General features: G+C 39.9%; 4 protein-coding genes across 27 annotated transcripts in view; 1 reads left to right on the plus strand and 3 right to left on the minus strand.

Moving 5' to 3' along the window:
- Window positions 1-3475, minus strand: part of LOC100120747 (scavenger receptor class B member 1) — a 59948-nt gene extending 56473 nt beyond the window's left edge. Inside the window, exons 1-2 of one of the 3 annotated variants that reach the window (XM_003424013.5) lie at window positions 3017-3475; window positions 737-883 (exon numbers count right to left, since the gene is read on the minus strand). In XM_003424013.5, the coding sequence (XP_003424061.1) occupies window positions 737-883; window positions 3017-3053 (184 nt within the window). In that variant the 5' untranslated portion in view covers window positions 3054-3475. Of the gene's footprint in view, window positions 1-736; window positions 884-2281; window positions 2607-3016 lie in introns of those variants that run through there. The other 2 variants (XM_032597813.1, XM_016982936.3) reach the window with 2 other exon arrangements.
- Window positions 3476-4313: 838 nt separating this feature from the next.
- LOC100679190 lies at window positions 4314-9094 on the minus strand. 18 transcript variants are annotated; one of them, XR_004344704.1, is made up of 7 exons: window positions 8855-9094; window positions 7192-7480; window positions 6562-6819; window positions 5565-5837; window positions 5040-5312; window positions 4819-4957; window positions 4381-4641 (listed from the first exon to the last, which is right to left on the minus strand). XR_004344704.1 is itself a non-coding variant. In XM_008214183.4 (7 exons), the coding sequence occupies exons 3-6, from the start codon at window positions 7346-7348 to the stop codon at window positions 4821-4823; spliced, it is 825 nt and encodes a 274-aa protein (XP_008212405.1). In that variant the 5' UTR covers window positions 7349-7480; window positions 7573-7746; window positions 8860-9094; the 3' UTR covers window positions 4381-4641; window positions 4819-4820. The 18 variants fall into 18 exon arrangements, 16 of the variants coding, with proteins under 16 accessions (XP_032453761.1, XP_032453758.1, XP_016838404.1 ...); XR_004344705.1 differs by having other exon boundaries at window positions 7201-7480; window positions 8855-9093; XM_008214183.4 differs by lacking the exon at window positions 5040-5312 and adding an exon at window positions 7573-7746 and having other exon boundaries at window positions 8860-9094.
- Window positions 9089-18704, plus strand: LOC100677964. Its single transcript, XM_032597818.1, has 5 exons — window positions 9089-9296; window positions 9380-9779; window positions 9874-13218; window positions 13685-15199; window positions 15266-18704. The coding sequence occupies exons 2-5, from the start codon at window positions 9405-9407 to the stop codon at window positions 17789-17791; spliced, it is 7761 nt and encodes a 2586-aa protein (XP_032453709.1). The 5' UTR covers window positions 9089-9296; window positions 9380-9404; the 3' UTR covers window positions 17792-18704.
- The window catches only part of LOC100677935 (fasciclin-3), a 296183-nt gene continuing 293558 nt past the window's right edge, over window positions 17853-20477 (minus strand). For 4 of the 5 annotated variants that reach the window (XM_031933540.2, XM_031933541.2, XM_031933539.1 and 1 more), the window contains one exon: window positions 17853-20181. In XM_031933540.2, the coding sequence (XP_031789400.1) occupies window positions 19978-20181 (204 nt within the window). In that variant the 3' untranslated portion in view covers window positions 17853-19977. Of the gene's footprint in view, window positions 20204-20477 lie in introns of all 5 variants that reach the window. The other variant, XM_031933542.2, reaches the window with a different exon arrangement.

A 20477-nucleotide genomic window follows, 5' to 3' on the forward strand; every position in this document is an offset into this window, starting at 1 on the left:
AAGAAATTGCGATATGTATAACATTGAGAAAAATACTCGCTACCCCGACGGTGCGCTAGCATACAGAATCAGTGCACAGCAGCTCAAAGCTACAGTAGGGGGTAACACAAAATAGTTTTGGACTAGTCTTTTCCCCACCTAGTGAATTTTCCGATTCTTTAGTCTCTAGCTAACTAAGATGTAGGTGACGCACTGGTACTTTTATGATTCCCCTCATCGATGTGTGCACACTGCATTACAAAGCCGTGTATAACTTATGCCAAGACTGCCTTGTTCGACCTGCACTTGGGCCGCTCATGCTGAAGCTGACGATAGATTTAATAATTTTTTTTTAAATTCTTTTAAAGATTCAAAATAATTTATAATAGGTAACAAGACAAACTAACGATTCAAACCAACAATAATGCATTTACTGTACGAGTCAACAACTCTCACGTTGTTGATTAATGGTTTTCCCAAAGTGTTTTTCGAAGTACTTCTCTGAAGTATATTCCGTTAAAACGGACCGCATTTTCATCGCATCGCATTGCTGAGATGAAAAAACTAACTTCTCTCGCAAACAATAAAAGCACATCATACGTTTGGCGCAAAGATCGCAAATATCTTTACAGCATGCACTTATCCCATCAACATGAGAAGAGGCTCGTAATAAGTACCAGGACTAGTATGTAGCTGTATACGTGCAATCTCGACATGCCAGTGCCAATAGGTATGACATTCGTTTTGTTTTAGTTACTTTTTGAAGTAGGCTGCAACGGGACCCTCGGCGTGTCCAGGATGAGAACCTCGGTCAGTCCAAGCGGTCGACGAGGCACATCCTGAAGCGGATCCTTCAGCAGCTTCTTCGGAACATCCTTAGTCGGCTCGACCTTGTTACGGGGCCCTGCAAGATATCGTTCACTTTCACACGACAAACTGGACGTTTTGATACACGCGTGTGCGTGCTGTAGTTTTCAGAAGTGAACGTGATGTTTTGATGGGAATTAAAAATAATCGTAGCGCGAAATGAGAAATAGTTCGCAATGAAAAACAATCGTCGATGTATTTCTTGAATGAAATTTTTAACTACATCGATATGGATTTTTGTCCACCGAAAAACCCATGATCGATAGCATTTCTTTGCCTATCAGTGCTTTGTCTAATCATTACTACATAATTGGACCGACTATTTACACTCAACTGTATGCATTGACTATCCAATTTTATGCTGTTCTATTTTTATTTCTATCGTTGATAAACAATTTAAGCATCGAAAAAATACTTTATAATTGTATTACTCACGTCGAAAACGATAACGTATTTTTACAAAACAAGATAATACTTTGATAAATAAATAAAAGTTATCTGTAAATACAACACTTCACTTTTTAATAAATGAATCTCAAGATATCTCAAGTATACAGTGAATGAGTCTTTTACTTATAGTGCACAGAAGAAAGTTCTAAAGGACAGACGGCACTTCAGAACGCATTATGTTAAATACATCAACTGTATAGGCTAATATGATTTGACTCTAATAGCTTCCAGCTTAATGAAAACGTGCGTTCTCGCGAGTACAGCTGTCATATTTTATCTCCTCAACAAGATGTAAGATAATTGTTTAGGAAAATAAACGTATTAAAAGTATTCAGTATAACGTATTAAAAGTATCTCTTGCTATACGTATAAGTGATAAGCTAAGTTTGCTTGCTCCGCGCAGTGTAATTTCATTCCATATCAGTGCGACCGAGTGCATAAAAACGTTTCATCCATCATTTCGAAATGCCATTAACGATATTTATTGTCAAAACATTAGTCTAAACGAATTAAGTTGCACTCCTTATTTGCTAACAGTATAATCATAATCATATCGAGTCGGCAGATGAATTTTAAGGAATAATTAATTCAACTCAACCTATGCTTCCTATATGGCGCAAACACGCCAATAACTGACCACGAATCGCAGCAATTAAAAAATCTACAATAAAGCGAATAAAAATCGTATAATCATCGAAACCAGAAGTTGATGTCTCATACAAATCAGCGCTCACTATAATTTCAAAAATCATTCCAGAATTCCTCGGTGAGTCTATACACATCTAGAAAAACCAGTACAACTACTCCACTTCATATACCGAGAAAATAGCCGATCCCACACGCACATGTCCCATAAGAAAGAAACCAATAACTAATAAAAATTTCCACTCCCAAGCCGGAAGGCGGCGAGATCGGCAAGTCTCATCGCGTTACGCATAGCCTACTCGGGCTGTATCCGTACATCGCGTGTGTCTTAGCCGCTCACCTTTTCCCTCCTTCCCGAACATCCTCATTATGCCCGCGAAATTCAACCGTATAAAATAAACGTCGCACTGAATGTAACACACTAGAAAACCCGTCGCGCTGCACCGTTCGATTCGAGGATCGCGATCTGATTGACGCGCGGCGATGACACTCTCGATACTTCCAGAGCGCGTTACTCGTAGCTTTTAGTCGAGCAGTTTTAATTGAGTATGCGCGCGCGGTGTATGAAAGTGCAAAAAAGCCGCGGCTCGTTTTTGTCGCGGAAATGAAAATCCAGGAGAGGCTGCATCGATCTCCGAGCCGAACTGATTTAATAACGCGTCTGCAGCTGTTTGCACGCGTGCCTCGATCTATATAACGCTGTTTGGCGGTTTGTTGTTTTCTGCAAAGAGATGCGCGAGAGGATTGTTAGTCGGAGAATACACCTAACCACAGGGTATTAGTCGTGGATTCTATATCTGGCTGTTCTATCAGTATATAGGAGGAAGGCGTCAAACATTCGAATGAGTACAGCTTGAGATTTGCGGTTGGATAAGAGAGATTAATAGTTATGTCTTATGATGATGATGATGCTGTAGACGGGTTTGTATCCACGTTCAACTCGCGTCAATTAAATCGACCGCGAGTGTTGTTCGTAAAGATTTTAAATTCACCGCGAACTTTTTTCCAAACCCTATAAAATCCTTCGATCGTCTCGTAGAGTAATTCTACGAATAAATTCAAAATCGGAACTTACGTTTGGTGAATCCAGCGAAACACAGTAGATTCCTCATGTTGTCCTCTTGGCGTGTCTTCCTGAGAAATCGCGAACCGAAACTCGTTACACCCCGAATAAAAATGAAAAAGTCTTCGATCAAGGATAAAGGAGAAGAGCCGAAAGCTCTCAGCTCGAACTCGATCAAAAAGTCACAAAGATCAGCAAACTCGGTAGCCAACTACGGCAACAGATCGAGCGAACGAACAACTGAAGCGATGCACTCCTCCGCGCGCTTCTTCACGACTGGAGCAACCGATCATCAGCCGACGATCGTCTGGTCACATCCGTGCAGCTTGCAGGCGGATCTCATCTATACTCGTGCATGTATATAGCTATACACAAGTTCACAAGGAAAACGATGCGAGCAGCGCGCCGGGAGTAAGCGGTGTGTACGCACCGCTCGCGAAGCCAACTGACGGCTTACCGATGACTACACAAACTGTGCCGAGAGCGGATTTTTCGATTATAAGAAATAACTGAGGCGGCGATAAGGGCCTCTCTGCCACTACTACCGCTACCGTAGCCGCCGCCGCCGCCGCCGTGAGATAAGATGCGGCGGAGGGAGGAAGCGCTGAGAGACGAGAGAGTGAGAGAGTTTGTGGACGTTGTTTTCATTATCTATCTGGGTCTGGAGGATTGATGAGAAGAGATGCGCTTGTATGCTCTCGTGTCTGCTTCGGGTATTGGGTAGCTTTTCTTTTCTTTTGGATGAAAACTGTAGCGAACTTACTTCAAATATGCGAGTAATTTGATTTGCAAAGTTAGAGCCTTGATTGATTTGAATTGTAAAGATTATGTAATGGAATCAGTTTTTTTATTTGATTCACTTAAGTTACGATACGTTTGAGCTTTTTTAGGATTCGGATTTTGCCTTTTATGATTTCTTCGAGTAGCGTTTTTCACGCGTGTGTTAAAAATGTGCTTGATACAAGTAAAAACGGACTTTCGATACTTATAAACTACACTGTCACTAAGCCCACTAAAATAACTAAATGATATTAAAATTAGCTATGATTGAGTTTAGTGAAATTTGATGAGTGCTAATTCGAATCGATTTCGCGCTTTTTCAATCATAAGCTTTCCTGTTGGAGATTCACTGATATAATATTCAAGCATCCTTGCAGTTTCAAGTGCTTATTCAACACTTAGCGCCTCTGATCAAACATACTTATGATTTTTTTCAACGAATACAAGATATGAATGGTACTCAAGTTTTTTGCATCAAATCATAAGAAAGGATAATATTATCGATACTTATATAGAATGATTAGCTTGCTTGTATTCGGGATGATAGTTTTGTATTCAATGTCATTATTTTGAACAAAAAAGATTCACTTTGTAAGTGCTTTTGGATATTCATTTAATTTTGGGTAATTCATTTTTTTAAAATCGTTGATATACTCATACGTTATCAATTTTGTTTAGTTTAGGTTATAAATACAATATTAAAAAATAGGAATGTGTATTTTTTCACTATAGTCTTTATGGCTTGTTTATCACATCATCAGCTGAATCCATTTCTTTTTGTTGATCATCCTTTTGCGAATCAGGTTGTTTATGATTCTTTTCAATAGAGCTTATTTCTTCCTTGGTTAATGCGAATTCTGAAAACATTTAAAATAACCACACGTTAAAGTATCACGCATTTCTTTCGCCAAATTAGATTCATTTTTAACGCAATGGAAGATTTTTTAGTATTTTTTAACCTCGAAAAAAATTAATAGGTAACTAAAATTTTTGCCTATTTTCTTCCATCAATTTGTTTATAGATTGGAAATTACCATCAGTCATTAAAATTATGTACAAACAATTTTCCAAGTGCCAACTCATGCAATGCGACAACTTTTTCCGGAAATCCATCGCCTGTTTTAATCGATGAAAATTTTGTCAAGTCAATATAGACCACAGACCTTACTAAACCTGCAATTATAAAGTAGTACGCAATGGATTTTCATCGTATTTTTTACGCACGTCATTAAAATAATAATGCGCCACGCATTACATGAAAGTCATAACAGGCAAAAATTTTCCTAAATGCATGATAGAGACCAGAAATTCTTTGACATCCACCGCTCGACTATAGGTTCACTGGCTTAATATCGTAGAACCAGTTTTTAATATTAATGCCCGGTCAAATTTTTTATTGTGTAACCTTCTTGAGAATTGACTCAGAACTACTATTTATTACTCGACTGTTTGGACGACGAAAAAAAATGTAGAACCGGTAAGGATTTCGTCAAGTTTTTGCCGTTAATTTTTATTACGGAGCGTTTCACTGAAAACAAAAATACTTGTGTTTTTTCTATGAATTATTAATGTAAATTATTCTTCACAGATATTTTGATCGACTAATTTACTAATTATGATATTAAAAGATTTTTATCTCTATTATAACGCGGTATTTACATAAAGAACATAATATGATTTTTATTTTATAAATTAATCAAAACTATTTTCTTAGAGCAAGAATATTCAAGAATACAGGAGCGTATGTTAATAGGCGCATCACGCGACGAAAAAATCTTACCTCCAACGTCTACTTCGCTATCAATTGAACATATCGAGTTGCATTCGCGCTCACCCTCTGCACTGGCAAATTCATCCTTAACCATGTTGGTTTTCCTCTGGGTTTTCCCATCTCTATTCCTATCGCGCAAAACCGGTTTGCTCTTCTTTCCTCCAACGGTGTCTTCATCCTTCCCTTGGGCTCCTTTACCCTTTACATTATCGCTATTGGACCCTCCACCTTTTTTATCCGCTTCAGAATTTCCAATTGCTGCTTTTTTCCTTACTTCGCTTTCTACAATTCAAACGAGTACAAAAACATTATGCTACATTTTTACAATGGTATAATACTTCTGCTCTAAATACTTAATATTTAATGTAGTACGTAGTTGTGAATGTTTATGGTAGAAATAATCGGATTTTCTATTGTTCCTAACTGGTGCTAAAAAAGGGTTTAAAAAATCTATAAAATTGCCATCCTACCCAGACAAAATGATTCAGCCCCTGTGTCAGCGCAACGAAACACGCACAAGCCGGACTCTCACTTTTACAATACATCTCGTTTCATTCTGATGAGTCAGGCAGAAAATCACGTTTAATGCATAATGTATACCATAAGTTAACTGTCGTACTTATGGCGAAGTCATTTGTCACTGTTCATCGCCGTTTGCGCCCGAAGCGATTCGTACCTTTGTTCGAGATTTTTCGTTCCCTTGAGACGACCGTCAAATTTTTATTTGTACACGGATACAAATTAATTTACGGCTATTGCGGTACAAGTGTTCTCTCCATCTCCCGTTTTTTGCGCGTAAATCGATATTATTATTCCACTTTACAGTAAACGAGTTATTACGTATAATAAGATCGTTTTCGTACTCCTGGTTTAATAACCGAAGAGCTGTACATTAATCATAAATCGAACCACCATATTTAATAATTTTTTAATCGCCCCACCGGTATCGATAAAGTGATTACACTTTACAGTGCTCAATTACTTTTGCATATCGAAGCCGACTTACCACTATCAGGTTCATCGCAATTTTCTTTTTTCTCCATGGCCTCCCTCAGTTCTTTAACTTTCTTCAGTCTCACAGCTTCTTCCGTATCCAGAATGCAAAGAATATGCTTGACATTGGCATATTTGCTTCTTTCGTCAAAGGATGGCTTCATCCTGGTCAAAGCTTGATCCAAACCTGACGACATTTTCTCAGGTTTCTTTATTCTTTTGCATATCTTTCCTGCGCGACAGCATCCCGATAATCTCGATTGCGCGTGACCTGTCAATACAGAATTAAAAATATCGATATGACGGCAAATTCGTCATGAATAAGCGAAATTGTCCATAGATTTTCAAGTGTAGCGTTTTCAAATAGTCGTACATATTTAGGTCAAAATCGTGTTAATGAAGCCGTGCGCCTCTAAAGTCACTCGACAATCGGACACAAATTTCTCTCAAGGTAATCGATCAAACTTGAACCAACGCCGCATCATTTTGATTGTTCAACAGCGATTATAATTTATTATGCACATAATCACGCCAAAGTGCAAAATAAAGTTATTTTCGCAAATAATCCTACGCAGTTCAAGACACGTATTACCGATTTCTTAACGATCTCCGCCAACACACACACACACACAATGATTTTTACCAAACGCACCAGCACCGACATCTCTCATTCCACTGCAGTAGTAGACCGTCACGTTTTTCCTCGCGTTCCGCGATGCCCTGTTGGCTCTTCGTTTTTCTGCGGCGAGTTTTTCTCTGTATCGGCAGCAGTCATCATCGTCGCCCTGTAGTTTGCGCATAGTTCCGATACTCTCCCGACACGTGAGCTCCTGATCGCATGCGTTTGGAACAGTGGGAAAATATCGCTCGCTGCCGGATTCTCTCTCTTGAGACACTTAGAAAAAATCAGCTTTCTCACGTTTTCGAACTATCTGTGGAACGCCAGAAAACGTGAGGGTGTTATCGTTGCTGGAATTTTTGAGCTCTTGAATTTTCAAAGACTTTGATACAGTTTGTTTTTTACCACAGCTCACGCGCGTATTAGCGTCAGCTGTTTTGATGATGCGTGTGTACAATTGATCGGCGATATGTTCTGACATTGAACTACAGCGACTTATGTCAACCTCGCGTTTACGAAATCGATCTTTAAACAACTGGTGTATGGTATATGCCAATTCAAATCTGCCAGCGAGTTGACCTTTAAACGATGCATTGTATTTTTCGCAGAAGAGAGGCTTTCAACATTGTTTTTCTTTTTTTTAAGTAGAGTACATTTTGAAAATAAATAAGGCTGCATTGAAAATATTCGCATTGTAAATGTAGATGGCTAAATGAATTTCATACGAATGCACTAGTCTATTTTCGAAACAAATCCAAACAACTATGAGATGCGAGATTTCATTGCCATTATCGCAAAACAGTTTATATAAGTGCATTTTATTCACTAGTGTTGCCAGTATTATCTTTAGAAGCTGCAGTCCAAGATTTACATTGCATCATGAATTTTTTATAATGTATAAAACACTTAGCGGCGGATAAAACACATAATGTCGAGCGCGCGGTTAAAAAAACGTACACAAACAAAGCGTATGAACTCGTATTGTCTCAAGGCTGAGCTTTGAATCGTCGAGATAAGATCCGATCGAAAAAATATCATTTTTGGTCAAAAAGTTCAAAACATTGCAGTTCATTGTAGCAAATATATAGGCTTCGAAAATCAATTACACAAACCGATGCTGTTGTTACACTTCTCACGCTCATGACACCAATCTCATCAAAGTCATAAAAGTACCGGCAATGCAAGGCTTCCCGTCTGGTTAATTGAAAACTAAATCACTTGTTGTTGTTCTCAAAACGTCACACAAAACGCTATACTTAACATCTGTCCAGAAATGTAACTCAACGATCGTCAACAAAAAGGCGATAACATCTTACTCAAATTTTTAAAATATTTTCTCTTATGCAAATGTCATAGTTCGCCTTGGCGGCTCGCGACTGTGCTTATATCAGGACGACGTAGAGGAGAGAGAAAGAGAGTCGCGGAATGTCCTGTTTCAGGTGTGAGATACATACAGATTGCACACACGTGTCAACGGCCTCTACGTTCCGCAGCTATGTATTATGTACCGCGAAGGTGATTCCGTGTGTGCTCCTTTAATTGCACGACATAATAATTCAGTCTATATGCTAATTTACAGGTGGATTTTCCTCGAGGTTGTCGAAAGAATTGCGAACGGGGTTATTATGTGGATTGTTTTAAAATCTAATGATTATTTAACATAATTAAAAATTTAGTTGTGGCTTACTTTACCAATGGAAGTAGGTTAGAATCCAGAAACGTTGTCTTGTAAATGATATAAAAACAGATTTAGATTAAAAATAGATTTTTGGTAACCTTGGAAGAATTACTTGCTAATAATTTATACGTTCGAAATGAAATTTTTTTGTAGCTTGGACGAAGAATTAAAAAATTTTGAAAGTTCCAAATATTTGTGTATCTTGATGAGTCAATGACTGAAGTTAGCAATGCAATGCCAGGTACATACAATTTTTCTCAAATTCGAAGGTTAGTTCCCTTTTTGATTTTACAACTGTCAGCATTTTTCTCAGTTCGGCTTTCTAACCAAATTCTAAATTCATGCAATGTTCAAATTCTAGTGATCGATCCTGTTAAAATTTGAAAAAGTATATATGCGTAAGGCTATTATCATCAAAAATCATTATCATCAAGGCTATTATCATCAAAAAGTAAGCGTGTGCAAGTATTTGTTTATGCATCAACATAAATTCAAAGTCGCATCCATCCTATCATAAACATTCATATCTTGCAGAAAAAATTGAATAGAAAAATATAAAATGCAAAATCCAAAAAGTACCAAACATAAAAATCGACAAGACACGCCAACGGATTCGCCAAACGAAACTGAAAATGAAATCCGTGCTAGATTAGAAAGGCTTTGCAAATGTGACAGGATATTGTCAGATAGTGAAATAGCAGATTTTGGCAAATTCGACACGGATGAAGAAGACGTCGCAGTGAGCAGTGACGAGTGCGATGAAGACCTTGTCGCCGAACGCTTAAAATTGAGGCGCTTACTGGATCTTCCAGAAGACACACATTCGCTGACGAAAATCGAGACTCACCTTCCACCATGTCTGAAGTACAGCTTTCGTTCTGGGCTCACGCACCTGAACATGCAAAAATTTTCACCGCTGACACGTGGTTACCAAGTTGGAATCGATTTTAACCTATGTTTCTGCCATGTTTTTACAGAAAACATCAATGCACGATATTTTTACATTTTCCAATATTTTGTTCCCAAAGGGCTCGGCAGTCGCAGTCGCAGCGATCGCCACGTCGCATCTCATAAAGCCACACTGTTGGAACGAGCCGGTAATAGATCAAGTGATAGAAGACGGCGATACTTACTACAGCGATTCATACTCGCAAATTGAAACGGACGATCGTCGGACTTTGAAATTACTCGATCTGAAGCGAGAATTAGACATACGTAAAACCCACCGTGTATCGGTTAAAATCGACGAACCGATTTTCGCCGGTACTTTCCGATCGGAAACGCCGAAGGATCTTCACATAGCAAAGGCGCTCGATCTCTTTTTTAAGAAGTACACAACCTGTGTATTAACCTCGCCTGCGCAGAACGTAGCCATTTGGAAGTGCTCGAAGTATTTCAATTTCTTCGACGGCCAAGCGAGGCTCGAGAATTGCGAGATCGCCGATCCGGGAGCAAATAACGGCTTCGCCAAATTAATTCTGCTGCAAAGTATATCGGACGTTCTTTTCGTGATCCTCGAGAAGAGCAACGTGAAAAACGAGCCTTTCGTTCTCTACAATATCGACATCGTGGGCGTGCGAAAATTATCCGAGCTACCCGACGCCGAGGAAAAAACTCTCGGCGAACCAAAGCCTCGACCGAGCGGCTACAGAATACAAGACAAGTATCGCGCAGTCGTTCAGGGCTCTTACCACCTGCTACATCCCATTTTGCCCGAAGAATTCCAAGGCCGAGGTCATCTCGTGCTCGCCGTCGCGGCTCTCGTTTATTCCAGACTGTTGAGCGGCAGTAAGTGGACGAAAGTGATGATCGATCTTATCTTCAACCAGTCGAACATTTACCTGACGGATCTCGCGCGAGTGCTCGGCAAGACTTTGGATCATACCTTCGAGCTGACGGTTAACGATCTCTTGTGCGACGTCGTTCTCGGCGTTTACACGGCGAAAATTAAGGTCCAAGAAAACGTTGTTCCCGGACAGGGTAAGAAGGGAAAATTAACCATGGATACTGGTATACGGGACTATTTCGCAGCTCATCCCTTCGGTATACTGGAAATAAAGAAAATTTTCTATCCTATTTGGAAGGAGAGGAACAAGTTTTACATGCTAGATCCGTTCGCTTGCGACGAGGAGGGTTTTAGGATTGACTCGCGCGATCCTGCCAATGCCGAGAGATACAAAAAAGCTGCTGCTTGCGTTACCATGAATTCGTCGGTGAATCAACTCGTAGAAACGATTTTGGAAAATACGGAAAGCAAAGAAAAGGACCCTTTCATCATCCACGGATTGAAAGTTTTGTACATAAAGACTGGTACTGCGCAAGATGGGTCTGATGAAAAGGTCGTCTTTCGCGAGAAGAAAACTAACCGCAGACCTCCAAGACCTCCTTCTCCTCCTTCGGCTGTAATAGACGATTGCGAGGTAATCATAGATTCGTTACCTCGACCAAGAGAAGTAGATAAGCCGGTGAACGAAGTAGTGCAGTATCCTCAATTGACAAACCAAGTCGAATTGTTCATGAAGACTTTCGACGATGAAAAATCTGCAGATCCCGACGATGAAAATGTGTATGATAATCAGGAAATCAAGTTATCCGGATACAAAATCATCAATCCTCATAGATTAATGCTGAGAGGAACGAAAAATTGCCTAAGCGAAGAATTTTCAGAACAAAGTAGAGGAAGACAAGGACTTACCATAGCTCTAACGGCTCTCGCTGCATCCGAGCAAACCGATTTAGCCGAATGGAATAGCTCCGATATAGATAACATTATCTACGATGGACACTCGATCTATGAAGAAATAGTATCCTGCATCCATCGAGGTTCCTCTGATGGTGCTTCTGAAGAAGATGCAGTGAGTAAAGAGTATATCGGAGGGGGGAAAAAAGGAGTCCAAATAGAAGGTGGATCAAACAATGAAGAGAGCTATGAAGAGTTCGAAACGCTGTCGACAAAAGGACCTGAGGACTTGACGCTATCTATGTTGCCGAAGAATATAAAAATAGGCGATACAGATGTGAATTTGGTATGGAAAATGAACGTCATGAAAGGCGAAGCTAATCCCTTGGCTAATTTAGGAGAAGCCTTAGAAAAATATTTTGAACAATTCGATAGGGTGATCTTGGAAAACAACGAATTAATGTACGCAATCTGGACGAAATATGACAAATTTTTCATACTGAATCCTTACGGTAACGATCAAGATGGTTGGCAAAATTACTCTGAACCCGCTGGACTTTTCGTGGTGGATAGAATAATCGAGCTGGTTAATTTATTGTACGGTTTGATACAATATAACGAATATAACTTCATACTACACTTCATTAAATTGTCTTTGCCTTCGAGTGGTGAAGATAACGAAAGCTCATCAAATTCGGAAGATATTCAAATTGAGGCGATTCAAAAATATAAAACGAAATTTCTACCCGTAACCGACGCTGATCTTGCTGAAATAAAGATCACGGACGAAGAAGTTGAACAGCCGAACGAAGATAATCTTACGAATGTTTTAGAGAATGAAGATAATAATTCAGAAAGCAAAACTTATAATTTGGACGAAGTAAGTATGAATACCCGAGTTTTCCGAGAAGCCATTAACGCGGAGAAAAACTTACTAAAGCTCTTCAAAATTGTCGCGGAGCCCAAGCAAGTAGATGCCCCTGCTAGATTAAATCTAGCTCTTGTAACTGGCGTCGTCAAAATTGAACATATAACCGAAGAGAAGAAGCAAGAAGAAAATCTAGATGTTTTTTACGAAAAGCTCAAGTACACCCATCCACCTCCGTTCGTTTTACCGCCAAAGAAAAATTTGTGTGCACTGTTGGATGTAAAATTAGCCTCAAAGTCGGTACAGTCCTTACTTTCCAGATTTTCCATCGACTCGAAATTAGCAATCAAAGAGAAAACCGACTTACCCTTGTCAGGTCAACAGGATGCAACCATCAGTCTCGATGACACCATTGAAAAATCAAAACTCATAACTCTCCCTCCGAAAAAATATTTTTTCTCTAAAAGCTTACCCTGTGGTCTTACGCCAATTAGAGCAATAAACGAGCAGTTCATAAGAGACAAAATTATTGACGAAGAACAAGAGGAAGATTGTAGGAGAAAAAAGAAAGCCAAAGAAATTATAATGGTACCAGATGATAAGTCGAACGTGTCAGAAGAGCATATTTTACCGAAGATTATTCCACTTGGGCCATGCATCAAGACTCCTGAACCTGTGCGAAAGATCCACGATTGTCCCGAGAGGAAAAAGAGAAAATGTTCACTGACTGCAAAAGAAAAGGAAGATGCGATACTGAAAAAGCTCGTTTGCAGCACAGAAAATCTGCTGTTCGAAATGATGTTTCCAGATTTCAAAGAAAACATTGTAAGATATAATACTTTATTGAAATATTTAAATGACACTGCTATTAATTCATTTGAACTAATTAAAGTAACTTTATAATATTTTTTTAATCAACGATGAAGCCGATTAGCGAGCTGTGATCGATAACATGAAAAATTCATTGGTATATAAGTCGACGACTAGTATGCCGAAGTAGCTTTTGATGTTAATTTTGAAACTGGAAATCTTAAATTACCATTGATAGCCTTCATTGATCATCCTTCATGAAAGCAAAAACCATGCATGACTTATAACTATACTAACTACGGTAAAAAGTACGCCGCGGTGCGATTAGTCATTCAAATTTTATCTCTAAATTTATAATCAATTGCTATCGATTACAACTTCTATTATACGATGCAACGTTTCACAAAGTCATAATCCCACATTTTTTTTCCTCTTAAATGTCAAATCTCCGTTCAGGCGTATAAATAAATGTGATTTCCAGGAAACACTGGCACCGACAGCCGATCATCTCAGCGTTGAATCAGCCGACGACGACACCGAAGACTCGCTCTCGACGATTTCCCCGGAGCCCGAGCCCTGTGGCTTCAAGCCAACGGCCGACGCGAACATCGGTATAATAAATGCGAACACGTGTCTGGAAGATCGCGCAGCGTTAGAAGACAGTCACTACAAGTCCTGCTACTTCGCAGCGATACTCGCCATTCTCGCCAAGATAAACGTGAGCGTGAACGAGTTCCGCAGCGGAGTGCTCGATCGATTTATCCGAGCTGCCAGCAAGATCGGCGACGGAACAGGAAAACTGCGCTACAAGATGACTCGATGGTTTCGGAATTTCAACATTCTTGGCGTCAAGTACAACGTCGTTCTCAAGCAGACTCGCTACGCCGATCCGGAAAACTATGAACCGGATGCGCTGAGAATCGTCCTGGAGTCGTTTCTCCAGAGGCATCAGACTGGGATCGTGGTTTTCGGGAACGCCGCCTATGCCTTCTGGTTTGCTAACGATATGTTCTATCTGTTCGACCCCTATGCTTGCGACGAAAATGGTCTGGCAAACGCGGATGGATCAGCTTGCCTCATGCAAATCTGCGACTTCGACTCGTTCGTGGAGAGGATTATTCGGAATACGGGCGAAGCTGCCCAGAAGCCCTACAGGCTGTACACCGTGTCAATAGCGCACTTGAAAGCGCAGATAAAGAAGAAGCGTAAGACGAAAAAGAAACGTGTGAAAACGTGTAAGAAGCAACTCGAGGAAGAACAGCGGGAAGCCGAGGAAGTCAAATCGATAGAGCTCGAACAATCTGAATCAGAGAAGTCCTTGATCGAGCTCACCGATTGGGTCAATAAAGACAAAGGAAAGATCCTTCCTCCGGACCCTCTCATTCCAGGCTTCTTACCGATCAAAAATTACAACGCGTCGGCTCTCGAGGTCGAGATTCTGGAGAACGAAATCACGAGATCAGTCTTACCTCCTCTCAAAGAAGACTCGCCCGGCGAACAAACGAGGCAGACACCCTATGACAGGACATTCTACAGCAACTCGATGATGAGCGAACCTATGGACCTGTGCGTGATGGCCTGGTCCCAAATCTACGATCCTCCAGTCTGGAGCACCAAGACGATCCAAGCTCTGTTCGAAGCTAGCAAGGAGTACGCACTGGACAGTTTGTTGGCATCAGAAGATTCGACACTTCCGCGGATGACGGACAATCTCCTCACGGAGTTCAACATCGCCAACTACAGCTTCCGCGTAGTGTTTGCGCCGATGCACAGTGGTACGCTTTACGCAAACGAAGGGTGGAACTTGGCCACAACTTTGGATAGGATTTTCCAATCACCGGTTTATACCGGCGTGGTGCTGGTCTGTGGAAACGCGCATGTAGGCGTTATGAAGAAAGGAGAGAGACTCTACGCTTGGTGGCTGCTGAAGGGCACGAAGAAGATTAGGATCATCGTTTCCGAAGACATGGAAGATTATCTCAAGCTGATTGTAAAGGTAAAATTGAAAGTTCTGAATTTATCTTACGACGTTGCTATAATGTTGTTTTCTTTTTGCGAACAGGAAATCAATCAACCAGGAGAGAGTGAATTTTCCGTGAGGATAGTGACGATATCTTACGCAAAGATACTGGGACCAAACTGCAGCGACATCGAAGGACTTCACGAGTCAATGATGCCGTCCACTTCCATTGCTGAAATCCACACTAAAGATACTGTTAATCGTGACGACGAAGCTGTTTTCCGACTCATCGACAAATCACAAACGCCAGTTTTCGTACTGGGATCGGTGGCACTGAGCGAAAGAGACACGGTAACAGAACCAAGAGTCAAGCGGTGCTACTTCGTTGCGTTGCTCGCTGTGTTGTTGAAAAGGGACATCATTCAGAATCCACTGCCAGAAATGATCGACAAAATACTGGAACTTGCCGATGGTTCCTACAAATTGTTCGAAGAACCAAAATATCACACGGAGCACATTCTGAAAGACGTTCGTTTGATGGATCGATTGTTTGAATTTCGAGACTGCGCTTCTCAGTTGACGAGTTTGCAAGACGAGAAGAAGAGTACCGATCAAATGTTCTTTCCCGCTGTTAAGCAGCAGCTGAAACAGTATTTCAAGAAATGCACGAGTGGTATCCTTCACTTCTCCAACTGTTGCTACGGATTCTGGTACTCCGCAACCACAAACTGCTACTATTACCTGGACCCTTACCAGTGTGACGTCAAGGGTAGACGAGTCGGTAATCGCGGCAAGAGCTGTCTTTGCGTGTTTTCCTCCATCACCAGTTTGGTCAAGCAGATGTGCCTCAATCAGTTCGCGGAGACTACAGGGTTCTTCATTCACCGAGTACACGTAGAGCTGGTGAAGGCGTCACTTTACCACAAGTTTCAAGAGGATCCAATCTGGACCTATGTCGACTATCACTGGAGTCATCGACATCTAGCCAAACCAAAAGCCAAGAAAATCAACAAGAAGACCAAGTACCCCGAGGAGGTGGTAAAGAAACCGAGTTGGAAAAATTATTTGATTGAAGTCCCGAACACGATCTACTCTGTGTGGGGTACTTTGAGCTCCTTCGACGTAAAGTTCGGACCTCGTGCCGGAAAGAACCAAGCAGCAATAGGCGTTGCTTTGCTCGCATTGTGCGATCTCTGTCATCCATCCGAGTGGAGTACAATAGTATTGGATTCGGCAGTCGTTTCAGGGGATTGCTACTACAAGGACAGTAAAAAAATGGCCAGTCGGTGTTGCAACAGATTCAACCTGGCCAAGTGCTTCAAGGTTTCTCCGTATCTCTGGGATGTGGAATTCACATCGGACATTTGCGGTGTTCTCTATGGCAGCACTGATCAACCAAGTCTCGCTGATGCCTTGAAACACGCCCTTGACAGATCGTCGAATCTACTGTTACAATGTGACAAGAAGATCTTAACGATCTTGGAGACGACCGACGCCTTTTACGCGATGGACTCGTCGTGGACTGGACCACCTTTATTCTTGAAAGATCGTGGAGCGATCTATGTTATAAGATGTAAAGATACGATGACCCTAATCTACGTTCTAACGAAGATGTTGAACACCAATCAGCGGCTGGAATTCACGATAACCCCAGTGAGGATGACATTCAGTCAAGAGACTTGCCAATCGAGTAATAGTAAACCGCAGGTCAGTCGAAAAAAGATCCTAGAAAAACCGGCTCGATCTGCACCTGGAAAAACGGTCGATCACCCGACTCTCGTCAATGGTAGTATCGTTGTACCGGAAGAAGATTCACACCTGTGCTACATCAGGAACTTGAAGTTAGGCTTGGCTCGTGGTGCCGAATTCGAAAATCCACCGTCTTTGGATGAACATAAGAGAACATCTAGCGTAATTTCGAGAAAGAGACAAGAGAGTGGCAAAAGAATTTCAGATATGAAGAGTTCTCGAAAGACGTCCCAAATTATTCGCGGCTTCAAAACTCAACTTGAATCTGATAGAGCTGTGCCGAGTATTTTGGAACGAACCGTTGATCGTCCGCCTGTTTTGAATTTATTAAAAAATATTGAAGCTTCTAAAAAGCAACAATGTGGCAGTAAAGCCTCAGCCGTAATCCACGAATCTCAAAAAGAATTGGAGTTCGGTAAATCATCTTCCAAAGATGTTGACGTTGGTTACTCTAAAATGATTGCTGCGCGGAAACATGCTGCCCAATTTGACATCAATGCAAAATTAAGTGAGGATAAAAATCGATTTGACATCAGAAGTAGCTTCGTTCAGGATGAAACCAGAGAGATGTTCGAAACTTACAACGCCGAGATGAAGAAAGAAGTTCGTCAATCTTACAAGTATGATAGTTCCAGCGAATACAAGCAGGTGGAATCGCCCGAGCAATCACAAAAAGCTGTCGAAGAGACTAAATCAACTGTCATTAGCATAGTGGTAGAAGGTATGGATGAATCTAGAATAGAGACAGAAGAGATGAGCACTCAAGAGATGCTTACAAAAGAGACCGAGAAAGAGCGCGCGGAAACACTTGAAGAAGAAGAAGAGATACCGGAAGAAGAGCCGAAATTCAGAAGCAGTTTGCACCTGAACATTACATAAACATCCTGTCACATTATGTGAATCGCATATATTTTAAACAAAAATAAATATTCGGAATAAAAATAGTTTATAATCCAATTTATTTATCAAAATAGACACGTTGAATCATAGAATACATTCTAAAGTATACAAACCGATGATTGAGACATATGTATAATCGAGGTATTCTTACAGTTTATATTTCAAGCTGCGGTCAAAACGGTTTAAAAAATATCCTGCTTCTACATATATGTATATCATGATTACATTGTAACGAGTGAGCTGCGCATCAGAAATTCCGTGTTCATATATCAATTGTACATTTACAAACATAAAGTGTGATCTTACGTCAATATAACGATACGAGCCACAGCATAGGCACATAAAGAAATTACAAAGTAAGAATCATGCAATATCTTAAAACTTAATGTTACATTGTATGAATATTTTACAACGTCGATTTTTACAAAATACAAACACTCGATTTTACACAAAAATATTCTATATCTAATTATGAGTAGGCGTAAGCTTAATTTACATTATAAATAATTTTCTTAATTTTCTTAATCTTACATGAGAATACAGTATATGATTTTCACAATGATTAAATTAAATTCATATCTATAAAGTTTGGTTATGTAAAAAAAGATTACATTAAATAATTGTACTCGAAAGGTTCTCTTAACTGCACAACCATTTTCTACAAATAATAAATTTGCAAAATTACATTCATTTCTAGAAATCAGATATAAATATCAGTGTATTGCTGTTTATCCAAAACTAGCATGTTACAATCCTACGATAAAATATTATGCTACAAAGCAAACTTTCTAAAATGTATATTTCTTGAATAGTCATGATTTATTGTTAAGGAAAAATCATTAAAAATAAATGAAAATAAAATTTCTCAATAAAAACTAAAAACAAAAATAAAGCAAAGAAAAAATCTAAACAAACGCTTGAAAAGTCTCGTTCAGAACGAGCCAAATGAGAAGAGGTGTTAAAAAAATTAACAACCTTTAAGTACATGAACCATTTGTGTATGACTGCGCGATACTTCGCTAGTGGTTGCAGATTCCGTCGTCGCATATCATTCGATGAAGCTTAATTATTTATCTGTCCAGCGAACACCAGTCAAAGCGCATAATTGACATTATCGACGCTCTATCGAGTGGAAAATAGGTACCGTGACCTACTGCATATTCACGTCGAAACGAGTTCGACAGTCAAGATATTCTGAGAACAGGGGAAATTACCCGCCAACGACACTCTCTACTTTCTGCGTGAGTCTTTAGAATTACTACATGAATTACAGGTCGCTTAGGGAATGCGGTTAATTGCAGCTAGAAGATACAAAAAAGTAATTTAAATTCACGCAGAGGTGCATTATATCGTTTGATCTTTCTCGAAGTTTATGACATTTAAAGAATGTAGATTTCGAAAAAATTCTTTAACATGATAAATAGTTGGCATTCATGCTTACTAAAACCGTTGCTAAATCTCACTTCTATTGCATATCTCTCAGATTTCCTATTGAAGTTTTTATTTTGGAGCTTTAAATCTAGGATAGGTCAAACATAATGTGATCGTGCTTTTTTGTATCCAATTAATTTTATTTATGTAAATACTCGTGGTCTTGATTTGTTCAATGCACCTATTATGTTTCTGTTTTTTTTTTTATGTTTACTAAGCATCATCACTTAAAAGCAGTATTTTTTAAAATCCATTTTCAAAGTTTAAACTTTTTGTAAATCCAAGTTATCTTTGACGAAAACTACTGTCAAAAGTATGTATTAAAACTCTAAAGGTTAACAAGTAAAAAAAGTGCAGTTGTTAAAATTTGTTACAATCATAAAAAACTTGTGCAGTTTTCTTCTATCAATCTCCTACAGTTTTTCAAAACCTCCACAGAGTCCAGAGAATCATCCTCAACTAATCTCTATAAAGCTGCTTCATCTCTCACAACCTCGTGAGATCGATCTCTCTATACAATCTTTTTTTCATAATAAGAGCAACTGACGCCGTGCAATTGTGCAAATACAAAATAGTACAGGTATAAAAGTACTAAAAAAAGATGAAGACAAATAAAATATGAATCACATTCAAAGAGAAAAAAGCGTCAGCCCAGGTCAATACAGGATTCGCAATTGGACGGCATTTGATGCCTACAATACACTTCGTCTTCTCTACGGATTCATCGGTGGAGTTTACTTGTCAGGCGACGGAAGATCCTGGGGCTGTCCTTCCGGTTTCGTGTAGAGGATCTCGGCGTATTCGGTCTTATCGTCGGTGACTCGTCTTGGTCCTGTTTGCTGCTGTTGATGCGCCAGATCCAGCTCTGCGTAGACGATTCCGCCCTCGTGACCGGACGTCGGCGTTTCCCGGGCCGTCGTCACCTCGCTGGCTGGAATCTGCGATTCGAGTTGTTTACCACTAATGATTGTAATTTTTTTGTATCACTGACGATGTACGAGGGATTCCGCGTGCGTCAATTGATTTTTTACGCTGACAAAATATTTCACAAAGAAGCTAATGGTAAAATAATTGCGCTGATTAAGCGCTTGATTTTTCCGCGCATTAGTCCGAACGCGCGCTGCTCCCGCATATAACGACGACAAGGGCGCATTAATTTATGCTAATTGCTTTTCTCGCGAGCTAACGCGCTTCTGTGGATAAAAAGATCATTGACGAGTGTGAACGTTAATAG

This window comes from Nasonia vitripennis, chromosome 1 (genome assembly GCF_009193385.2).
Source record: "Nasonia vitripennis strain AsymCx chromosome 1, Nvit_psr_1.1, whole genome shotgun sequence".
NCBI classification, from domain to species: domain Eukaryota; kingdom Metazoa; phylum Arthropoda; class Insecta; order Hymenoptera; family Pteromalidae; genus Nasonia; species Nasonia vitripennis.

Bases quoted from the DNA above. Each gene is read 5' to 3' on its own strand.
- LOC100677964 (XM_032597818.1), top strand. From the start codon at position 9,405: ATGCAAAATCCAAAAAGTACCAAACATAAAAATCGACAAGACACGCCA. The intron at 9,780-9,873 runs GTTGGAATCGAT...TTGTTCCCAAAG, and splicing joins CGCTGACACGTGGTTACCAA to GGCTCGGCAGTCGCAGTCGC. The intron at 15,200-15,265 runs GTAAAATTGAAA...TTTTGCGAACAG, and splicing joins ATCTCAAGCTGATTGTAAAG to GAAATCAATCAACCAGGAGA.
- LOC100679190 (XM_008214182.4), bottom strand. From the start codon at position 7,348: ATGCGCAAACTACAGGGCGACGATGATGACTGCTGCCGATACAGAGAA. The intron at 5,838-6,561 runs GTAAGTCGGCTT...TTTGAATTGTAG, and splicing joins TTGCGATGAACCTGATAGTG to AAAGCGAAGTAAGGAAAAAA. The intron at 4,958-5,564 runs GTAAGATTTTTT...TTATAATTGCAG, and splicing joins TAGCGAAGTAGACGTTGGAG to GTTTAGTAAGGTCTGTGGTC.